The sequence below is a fragment of the Mus musculus genome, chromosome 5 (assembly GCF_000001635.26).
Source record: "Mus musculus strain C57BL/6J chromosome 5, GRCm38.p6 C57BL/6J".
Lineage (NCBI taxonomy): Eukaryota > Metazoa > Chordata > Mammalia > Rodentia > Muridae > Mus > Mus musculus.
The window spans coordinates 145,458,302-145,469,944 of NC_000071.6; the positions used below are offsets into that span (position 1 = coordinate 145,458,302).

Sequence of the window (11,643 nt, forward strand, 5' to 3'; positions counted from 1 at the left end):
TCTGTCTTCCTGTGTTATGCCATTATGTCTGTCTCTCTGCATGTTTCTGTGTGTGTTGTATATATCTGTCTCTCTCTGTGTGTGTCTGTTTGTTTCTGTGTGTATGTCTGTCTCTATGTATGTGCCTGTCTCTGTGTGTGTCTCTGTGTTTGTATCTGTATCTTTATATGGGTCTCTCTCTCTCTCATGTGTGTGTGTATGTGTGTGTGTGTGTGTGTGTGTGTGTGTGTGTGTGTGTGAGAGAGAGAGAGAGAGAGAGAGAGAGAGAGAGAGAATCTATTTGTGAGTGTACACATGAATGCCAGTGCACATGCCCATGTGTGCTCATGTGGAGACTAGAGGTCAGCCATCTTTCTCTATGGTACTCTATTCACTATGGTATTTTTGAGGCAATATTTCTCCTTGAATCTAGAATGTTCTGGTTTGGCTAATGTAGCTAGTAAGCAAGCCCCTATTAGGCAAATAAATGGAACTAGAACATATCAACCTCACTTAAGTAACCCAGACCCCAAAATACTCACATGGTATGAACTCACCTATGAGTGAACATTAGCCATAAAATACAGGGTAACTATGCTACAATCTACAGACCAAAAGAAACTAAGTAATAAAGAGGGTCTGAGGGAGGAAGCATGCATCTCACAGAAGGGAAAACAAAATAGACACTGAAGGTGTATGGAGGGAGGGAACTGGATGGGAGAGAGAGTGGAGAGGGGAACAAGGATGAGGATCAAGTGTTGGGGTGAGATTAGAGAGGGCTGGGAAAGATAACAGGAATCAGCAGTAGGCATCTCTGGGACTAGCCAGAAACCTTCGATGGAGGTGGTTCTGAAAGTTTTGGGAATAATTCTAGCTAACACTCCTAGTAGCTGTGGATACAGAGACTGATGGGGATACCTCCTGTAACCAGGCAGGACTTCCAAATGTGGGAGGGGCATATCAATTCACTCACAAAACTGTTTACCCCAAAACTGTCCTGCTAAAAGCTGTGCAGGGATAAAGATGAGTGAATGACCAAGTAATGACTGACCAAACTTGAGAACCATACGATGAGAGATATTATATATGATACTCTGCTTTTGGAAGAGACCTAATGTACTGGCTGGTTTTGTGTCAACTTGACACAGGCTGAAGTTATCACAGAGAAAGGAGCTTCAGTTGGGGAAATGCCTCCATGAGATCCAGCTGTAAGGCATTTTCTCAATTAGTGATCAAGAGGGAGGTCCCCTTGTGTACCATCTCTGGGCTGGTAGTCTTGGGTTTTATAAGAAAGCAAGCTGATCCTTTCCCAATCTATTGGTGGCCTTTTGTCTTATTGACAGTCTTTGCCTTACAGAATCTTTGCAGTTTTCTGAGGTCCCATTTGTTGAATCTCGATCTTACAGCACAAGCCATTGCTGTTCTGTTTAGGATTTTTTTCCCCTGTACCCATATCTTCCAGGCTTTTCCCCACTTTCTCCTCTATAAGTTTCAGAATCTCTGGTTTTATATGACGTTCCTTGATCCACCTAGACTTGAGCTTTGTACACGGAGATAAGAATGGATCAATTCACTTTCTTCTACATGATAACTGCCAGTTGAGCCAGCACCATTTGTTGAAGATGCTGTCTTCTTTCCACTGGATGGTTTTAGCTCCTTTGTCAAAGAATAAGTGACCATAGGTGTGTGGGTTCATTTCTGGGTCTTCAATTCTATTCCACTGATCTACCTATCTGTCACTGTACCAGTACCATGAAGTTTTTATCACAATTGCTCTGTAGTATAGCTTGAGGTCAGGCATGGTGATTCCACCAGAGGTTCTTTTATTGCTGAGAAGAGTTTTTGCTATCCTAGGTTTTTTGTTATTCCAGATGAATTTGCAAATTGCCCTTTCTAACTCAGTGAAGAATTGAGTTGGAATTTTGATGGGGACTGCATTGAATCTGTAGATTGCTTTCTTCAAGATAGCCATTTTTACTATGTTAATCCTGCCAATCCATGAGCATGGGAGATCTTTCAATCTTCTGAGATCTTCTTCAATTTCTTTCTTCAGAGACTTGAAGTTCTTATCATACAGATATGTCACTTCCTTATTTAGAGTCACAACAAGGTATTTTATATTATTTGTGATTATTGTGAAAGGTGTTGTTTCCCTAATTTCTTTCTCAGCCTGTTTATCCTTTGTGTAAAGAATGGCCACTAGCTGAGCATGGTGGCACATGCCTTTAATCCCAGCACTTGGGAGGCAAAGGCAGGCAGATTTCTTAGTTCTAGGCCAGCCTGGTCTACAAAGTGAGTTCCAGGATATCCAGGGCTCTACAGAGAAACCCTGTCTCGAAAAACCAAAACCAAAACCAAAACCAAAAGAAAAAAAAAAAAACAACAAAAAACAAACAAAAAAAGGGCAGGCAACTGATTTGTTTGAGTTAATTTTATATCCACCTACTTCGCTGAAGAAGTTTATCAGGTTTAGGAGTTCAGGGGAAAAATATCCAATATATATATATAAGGAACTTAAAAAGATGGACTCCAGAAAATCAAATAACCCTATTAAAAATGGGGTACAGAGCTAAACAAAAATTCTCAACTGAGGAATACCAATTAGCTGAGAAGCATCTGGAAAAATGTTCAACATTCTTAATCCTCATGGAAATGCAAATCAAAGAACCCTGAGATTCCACCTCACACCAGACAGAATGGCTATGATCAAAAATTCAGGTGACAGCAGATGTTGGCAAAGATGTGGAGAATGAGGAACACTTCTCCATTGCTGGTGGGATTGCAAGCTGAAAGAACCACTTTGGAAATCAGTCTGGTAGTTCCTCAGAAAATTGGACATAATACCACCGGAAGACCCAGCAATTCCTCTCATGGGCATATACCCAGAAGATGTTCCAACTGGTAATAAGGACACATGCTCCACTATGTTCATAGCAGCCTTATTTTTAATAGCCAGAAGCTGGAAAGAACCCAGATGTCCCTCAACAGAGGAATGGATACAGAAAATGTGGTACATCTACACAATGGAGTACTACTCAGCTATTAAAAACAATGAATTCATGAAATTCTTAGGCAAATAGATGTATCTGGAGGATATCATCCTGAGTGAGGTAACCCAATCACAAAAGAATTCACATGATATGCACTCACTGATAAGTAGATATTAGCCCAGAAACTTAGACTATCCAAGATACAATTTTCAAAACACATGAAACACAAGAAGAAGGAAGACCAAAATGTGGATACTCTGTTCCTTCTTAGAACGGGAGTGGGTGGGTAGGGGAGCAGGGGGGGGCAGTGTATAGGGGACTTTCAGGATAGCATATAAAATGTAAGTGAAGCAAATACCTAATAAAAATTGGCAAAATAAAACAAAACACACAAACAAACAAAAGAATGGGGAACAAAATACCCATGGAAGGAGTTACAGAGACAAAAATTCGGAGCTGAGACAGAAGAAAGGACCATCCAAAGACTGCCCCACCTGTGAATCCATCCCATATACAACCACCAAACCCAAACACTATTGCATATGCCAGCAAGATTTTGCTGACAGGACTCTGATATAGCTATCTCTTGTGAGGCTATGCCACTGCCTGGCAAATACAGAAGTGGATGCTCACAGTTATCTATTGGATGAAACACAGGGCCCCTAAAGAAGGAGCTAGAGAATGTTACCTAGGAGCTAAAGGGGTCGGCAACCCTCTAGGAGGATCAACAATACGAACTAACTAGACCACAGAACTGTGTCTCTAGTTGCATATATAGCAGAGGATGGCCTAGTCAGCCATCAATGGGAGGAGAGACCCTTGGGCTTACAAAGTTCATATGCCCCAGTACAGGGGAATGCCAGGGCCAGGAAGCAGGAGTGGGTGGGTTAGTGAGCAGGGCGGGGGAGGAGGGTATAGGGGACTTTAGGGATAACATTTGAAATGTAAATGAAGAAAATATCTAATAAAAAATGAAAAAAAAGAAAGAAAGCTGAGAAAGCCAGAGAAACAAGCCAGTAAGTAACATCCCTCCATGGCCTCCATGCTCCTGCTTACTGACCTGCTTGAGTTCCAGTCCTGACTTCCACTGGTGATCAACAGCAATGTGGAACGCGTAAGCTGAATATACCCTTTCATTCACAACTTGTTTCTTGGTCATGTTTGTGCATGAATAGAAACCCTGACTAATACAGAGACTCTCAGCTACACATCCATCATCCACAACTTGGGGAGTCATGTGGATGAGTCAGGGATAGGATTGTGAAAGCCAGAAGGGTCAGGGAATCCAAAGAAGACATACAGAGTCAAATAACCTCGGCCCATGGGGGATCACAGAGATTGAATAATTAACCAAAGTACTTACAGGGGATGGACATCGGCTCCCTACACATTAGTGTCAGGTCTTTGTGTGAATCTCCTAAAAATTGGAGCTGGGACTGTCTCTGAATCAGTTGCCAGCCACTAGATCTCCTCCCCCTAGCTGGACTGCTTGGTTGTGCCTCAGTGGGAGAGGATGCACTTAGTCCTGATGCTGGTGGATGTCCCAGGGAAGGTGGTACACAAGGGGGACTTCCCCTTCTCTGGGGGGAAGAGGGTGGGGCTATGGGAGGAGGGATCAGTAAGGGTAGGACTGGGAGGAAAAGCGGGAAGTGTGCTGCAATCAGGATGTAAAATGAATACACACACACACACACACACACACACACACACACACACACACACACACACACATATATATGTATATGTGTATGTGTATGTATGTGTATATGTATATGAATGAAAAACCAATGTGACCTACCTGCCGGTTTGTGAAGACAGAAAAACATTCCTTCACTAGCACATTCTTAATCGTCTCTGGGTCCGTGATGACAAAGAGAGGTATTTGACCATCAAACAACCTGTGTGGGGAAGACAGCTGATGAACCAGGTTCTGACGTGAGAGCCACACCCAGACGTTGATCCTAATGCTTCAGGACCCTCACTTTGCTTATACAATGCATGGTCACAGGAGTTCCCAGTTCAGCTTAGGAATTCTGACCATGTACTCAATGGAGTCATTGGAAAATGATAATTAATGTCATTCAAGACACAATGAGCCACTTAAAGACAAATCAGCTCTTTAAGGCACCGCACTTAGAAATAACAAGTGGAAATTTGGCAAGTCTAGATGTGTATATGTGAGAATTGCCCATATCATTTTCTATGAATTTGCATATTTTAAATATTGCAAGGGTCTGGAGCAATGTCTCCACAGTTAAGAGCACATGTTGCTCTTGCAGAGGACCTAAGTTTGGATCCTAACACCTACATTGGGTAGCTCACAATCACCTCTAACACCAGCTCCAGGAATCTCCAATACATCTGGAATACACCAGAGCCAGAGGCAGGCAGATCTCTGAGTTCAATGCCAGCCTGGTTTACAAAGCAAGTCCTGGACAACCAGGGCTACACACAGAGGAACCCTGACTTGAAAAAGAAAAAAAATATTAAAAATACTAGAATATGTCAACATCTGGTGTTGGGATGCAGCTCAGTATTAGGGTACCTGCCTAGAGTGCAGATCCTGCTTTTGATATACTGATATTAAAACACAGAATTTAACTGAGGTGTTTGTATCTACTTCTTCAAAGCTCAGGTAGTCTGGAAGACAGGACAGAAAGAGCATGGGAGTCAGGAAGCAGAGGGGAGAGCTGGATAGGATTTCTTCTGTATTCCTGAATTCACTGTAGCTGGGAGAGCCTCCACATGCTCTCTGCATGACTGTCAACATTCTTGTAAATGAATTATGATCCTGACCCTGTCTGAAGATTTGCACACAGCTAGTTCCTGGAAGGAGAAAATAAGTGGTCCAAAGTTAGAGGCACCTAATGCAGTCAGCTCAGTTCCTGGGATCTATGTGTTGGAAAGAGAGAACTGACTGGTACAAGCTGTCATCTGATACACACTTTTATCAAAAATCTTGGCAGGGGCTGAGTAGATGGTACGACAGATGAAAGGCACCTGTTTCAAGCCTGATGACATGAGTGCAGTAACCTGGAAGTAGAGAAGTAATTTCCACAAGTTATCCTCTGACCTGCATATATGTACCAGCATACTTGTCCCCAATCCAGGAAAAACATATGATGCAAAATAAAACATAAACAATGAAGTCTCTATATGAAAAAAGGAATTGATTTCATGCTAAGCATGAATCATTTACTAAGCCCTTAGCTAGATTAGCCCTCCTCTACTGTCACATGGCATACTAAAGTCAATAATGAAGTGAAGAATGTGGGCTTCTATATGGAAATGACCCATCGTGGCAAGGAGGTGGAACAAGATGTTTGCCAGAGCATATCAGTGGGACCTGAAGCAATGCATAGCATGTCAGGAAAAGAAAGTTTCAGAGAAGAAAACATATTAGAAGAGACAGTAGATAAAATTTGAAGCCTGGGGAGAGACTCAGAATCTCCACAGTTTCAGAGGATTCGGGAGGGGAGATTGTGTGAAGGACATGGGCATTGCGAAAGTGACCAGGTTGTAAACTGAACAAATTAATTATTACTGGAAGAAAAAAAACTCGAATCCATGGAACATCAAAGCCTGTCAAAAAGCCTCAGTGTGCAATGTTTTCATGTCAATTAGACCTTTGAACCCTGGCAGTCAATAGGAGGCATTATCACCTTTACTCATGGCTACATTTCAGGCTGCCCCCATCCTTGCACAAGTGAAGTGCCTCCTCCTAAAAACAGTCAACTGGATGGAACTTTTCAGAATGCTCACCCCCACGTTTTTCCATACTTTTCATAGCACTCCATGTCAAATTTCCATAAACCCTGGAAAGAGAAATAGAATGAAATCCATTACTGTCCTCTATGTACTGACCACTCTGTAGCCAGAGCTTGAAAATCCTCAGATCCCATAAAGACAGGTTAATTGTCTCTGACACAGAAAAGATCTTATTCAGAAATGTTTGATGTGTCAGGAGCAGGATGGATTGGTGGGGAAGTGCAGAATGAGAAAGCAGGACACATGACACCCTGGCATTGTGTCATTGGACTGTGCACACCGACTCACAACGCATACACACAACACACACTAGTAATAATAATAATAATAATAATAATAGCAAAAATGATGATGATGATAATAATAATAATATGAAATGTTTTACAGAATGTGCAAGAGAAGCACAGATCCTGTAGGAAGAAAATCCAGAGCACACAATAGCACAAACTTTGCCATTCAACCTCTGGGTGTGAGCTTGGGAATGTGTGCCTGGAAGAATGACCATGGGCCATGTTTCAAAGCAGGCTACCTACATGGCACATTACATTCTCATTACTCAATTTTCTAATAAGTTTGTTAAATCATACTTTCCCTAGTGTCTTTGATTTTAACAAATCTTTAAAAGAAAAAGAAGAAAATAAACACTCTATGTAGGTAAGGATCTAAGCTGACTGACAACCATCATCCTATCTCAAATATTCTCACTTGCTACTGAGACTCATGCCTAAGATTGCTACCTTAAAGGAAGAGAGGTGGCTGTAGGTCCATCGCAGTACCTAGAGTAGAGCATTTTGCCAAGCATGCATGAGATTTGCATCTCATCCTCAGGGCCAAAACAACAACAACAACAACAACAACAACAAAAGAAAAACAAAAAGAACAACAAAACCTACAACATGTCACTAAGCCAAAAGCACTGGTTGAACTTGCAAAGGGTCAAAGTTCCGTCCCCAGAATCCACATCCTGCATCTTGCCTCCACCTGTAATTTTAGCTCCAGGGAATTGAGAGCCCTCTTCTGTCCTCTATAGGTGCTGCACTCACATGCACACACACACACACACACACACACACACACACACACACACACACACACACACACACAACATTATACACATAAAATCTTTCTAGATGAAACAGTCATTAACCAGGAAGCAGTACCTAAATAAAGAGAGAAGCTAGATTTTTTAGTTCTGAAAAGCCTAAACATAAATAGTACATGCTGAGTCTACTGTTATAGAAAAATCTTCATGGGTTTAAAAATTAAGCAGAGAAGTGAAGTATATGAAATGCCTCCAAAATGTGGGTTTTGGGAGATCTGTGATAAGCTGATGCTTCAGAAATATTCAGAAAAGAACAAAGGTGTCACTCATAAGACCTCATACAAAGAGAAGTTTAATCTAGTAAATATAGATTGGTGTTCTAGAAGTTGGAAAACCCTTCAAGATTTTCTCCAAATAACTACAGCAGTGCCTTCCTGGACTCTACACTGAGCAAGAAACAAACTCTTCCTTTACTGCTCACAAGATCAGAGTATCACATCCTCAGTATCAAGACTGAATGACAGGGAGATCTGGGCATTTTACTCAAGGTGAATTTCAATTAATTGCCACTAGAGCCAGTGAGATGGCTCCAAATGAAAAGGAACTTGCCACCAAGCGTGATATCCTGAGCTATATCCTTAAGACTAAGATTTCAGCAAAAGCAGACTGACTCCCACAACTTGACCTCTGACCTACATGTGCCTGCTGTGCTGTGGCATATACACAACCTCTACCAAAAATAAATAAATGGAGTAGTGACAACGGGAGCTATAGAGATGCTTCAGTGGGAAAAGCACTCTGTGAAAAACAGAATTTGACCCTGAAGATCTGTGTAAATACTTGGTAGGAGATAATAGAACCCATTTGCAAGAGTCAGAGACAAGGGACCCCGAGAGTAAGCTGGATAGCTAAACTAATTAAGTCAGAGAGACTTGACTCAAAGGATGAACTGAAGAGCAATCAGGAAAACACACAATGCCAAACTCTGACCTCCTCATATGCACACATATACATGCATATTCACCTGCACACACATATGGGCACTTGCACAATTGCAAATGCCCATATACATACTATAAAATTACACACACACACAGCATCCACATACACACACATATACCTGCATATGCCCCTGAACACACATATGGACATTCATATACATGCAGATACCTATATACATATTATAAAATATAGATACAGCAAATATCTTATTAGTTTTATATGGCAAAAATAGTCCCAGAGGACCACTGGACATTGATAGGAATCAAGAGAAAACAGAGTATGAGGACCTGATATCTCAGGGTTTCCTCATTAGAAGCATTTAATAGAACTAAGACATTATTGTCCACAAATAGAAGCCATAAGGAAAGCTAAATCAACACTCACCTTGTAATAATTCAGGACAGTGCCTAAAAATGGCAGAGGTTTGGGCCCAGGAATTCCCTGTTTCTTAAAAAGTCCATGTGTACAGGTCCCATATCTATAAGAGAAACAGAAACACTTGTATCCACACACACACAGAAAAGACAAGCAAGACCATCATCAAAAACTGAAACAAATCAACAACTGGGCTCCTTCCTTCCCCATTTTCCAGAGAGCTTTGTGAATAGTGAATTTGCATGTTAGCCAATTGCTGGTATCCATGTATGCTGAGTTCTCATGGATCTAGGGATAACCAAAACTAAGTTAGGTCATAACTAGCCTAAGTGATATCATTAAACTACTGGGGGGTGGCTTTGTTCACTGTGCATTCAATTGCTGTTTTCTGTACCCAAAGATCCAGTGCAGAGCTCTGGTTCAGACTTTGGTATTGTTGTTATCATGAAGCATCTCCTGAGTCAGTATTTGGAAAACATTCTTATCCAGCTTCTTCTGATTGGTCAAATCAAGGATACAACAGCCTATAGCTGGGCAAGAGAGAAAAACGTGAGAATTCTGCGCCCAGAGTGAGGGAGAGGATCTCAGGTGGTACCTGGGGACTCAGTAATCAGGACACAAAGAAGAGAGAGGTGCCAGAGCAAGACTACAATGGCAGGTAATATGCCACAGGGTTGGGAATTAGGATGGGGAGTAGGCCAGGCAGGTTAGAATAGCTCAGAATCTGTCAGCTTAGTGCCTGAAACTCTAATACACACACACACACACACACACACACACACACACACACACACACACACACACATATATATATATATTTCTGTGTAATTATACAAACAAAGAAACTAAGGCTGGGCATAGAAAACCATAAAAGAGGAAGTTGTAGAAGAGCTTGGGTTGGGTGCCTAGCAGATCTGCATAAAGTCATTATTAACATTAAGAAGAGTTAGTACCACTGGGGCTATAGCTCAGAAGTAAACAGTTTCCCTAGCATATATAGGTCTGGCTTGATCTGCTTTATGGCCAAAACATTAAAATGAAAAATGAACTTTGTCCTCATTTCATTTGAGGCCTTCAAGATGACTCCACAAGTAAAGGCATTGACTGATAATGTTGATAATCTGAGTTTGGTCTTTGGGACCCACATAATAGGAGAGAACTGACTCTCAAAATTCCTCTTCTGACCCCCCCCCCACACACACACAAGCACACACATACAAAAACAGATACATGCACACACATACACTATACCATTTGCTGCCCCTAACCACAATAAATAAAAACATGAAAATTTGAAAACTTTTTATAAGCGTTAAGTTCAACTTTTGCTATCTGTTGGAGGAGGGTCTTTCATTCTCTGTATTCAGATGCTGGTTTCTGTACCCTGAGACCCTGATACTCGTCAGAAATGGGCAATCTCATCAATAATAAAGAATCCCCTGTATCAATGGTGTGTAAAGAATACTCCCCAGCTATCTCTTATTGGTTAATAAAGGATTGAACAGCAAATTACTGGGCAGAAGAGAACAAGTCGTTTGCCACAGGCAGGTTAGGGTCCAAGAGAAGAAGGGCCCAAAGGCAGGTAGAGGAAGAAGAAGGTTGCCAGGAGGTCAGGCATGAGAAGAAATCACCAAGAGAGCTCACCATGAAAACAGACATGGAATGGAGAAGACAGGGAAAGGTTACACTACAAGGAAAATGGGGCCTGTGGCAAGGATGTTGAAAGCTTTGTGGGTTAGAATAGCTTAGAATTTGTCCAGTCATAGCACTTAAAGCTTGCTAATGAACTTAGTAGGTCTCTGTCTCAATTATTTAGGAGCTAGCCAGGTTACAAAAGCTACCACCCTTAAATACCATACTAGCTATGAATGTGGAAGTTGTCAGATCCCCTGGAGATATAGTTACAGATGATTCTGAGCTCCATTTGGATGTTGGGTTTCAAACCTATGTCCTCTGAATGGACAGTCAGTGCCCTTAAACACTGAGCCATCATCTCTCCAGCCCCTGCTTCTGATAACCATTTTGATCTTCCTGATAATAACAGAGTAGAGGTCTGAGTATCACCCCTATCCTGAGGACATGGTCTGGGAAGGAACTGGGAAGATCACTCACCGGTAGAGGAGCACCAGGATGATTGCCAGGAGGACCAATGTATCCAGTGAGAGCGCTGAAAATAGGTTCATCTCTGCTTGTCTGTCTGCAATTTTACTCCTCAGTGTTCTCCCTCCAGATGTGTGTGTGTGACTCTCTGTAGGGCTTCCTTTCTGCCTACTCTGCTGAGCCTGAAGTACTTATATGCTGGGAAGGTGGGTGGCACTAGGAATTCAGCCAGTAGATTGATTACCCCTGCATCACCTGGACTTTGGTCGTCTCTTTCCCTGGACAGTTTATATAAGCTCATTCATACCCTATGTTGACTTCCTTTAAGGTAACATTCTGTGTGGCATCAGTAAACAACAGTGCCATGTGAGTAAGGCCAAAGGATCT

At 41.8% G+C, this 11,643-nt stretch overlaps 1 protein-coding gene across 2 annotated transcripts in view; it reads right to left on the minus strand.

The window, feature by feature from the left end:
* Cyp3a16 (cytochrome P450, family 3, subfamily a, polypeptide 16) overlaps positions 1–11,439 on the minus strand; it is a 33,432-nt gene extending 21,993 nt beyond the window's left edge. Inside the window, exons 1-4 of one of the 2 annotated variants that reach the window (NM_007820.2) lie at positions 11,269–11,422; positions 9,166–9,259; positions 6,732–6,784; positions 4,768–4,867 (exon numbers count right to left, since the gene is read on the minus strand). In NM_007820.2, coding sequence (NP_031846.2) covers positions 4,768–4,867; positions 6,732–6,784; positions 9,166–9,259; positions 11,269–11,339 — 318 coding nt within the window. In that variant the 5' untranslated portion in view covers positions 11,340–11,422. Of the gene's footprint in view, positions 1–4,767; positions 4,868–6,731; positions 6,785–9,165; positions 9,260–11,268 lie in introns of both variants that reach the window. The other variant, XM_006504799.4, reaches the window with a different exon arrangement.
* Positions 11,440–11,643: the final 204 nt, after the last annotated feature.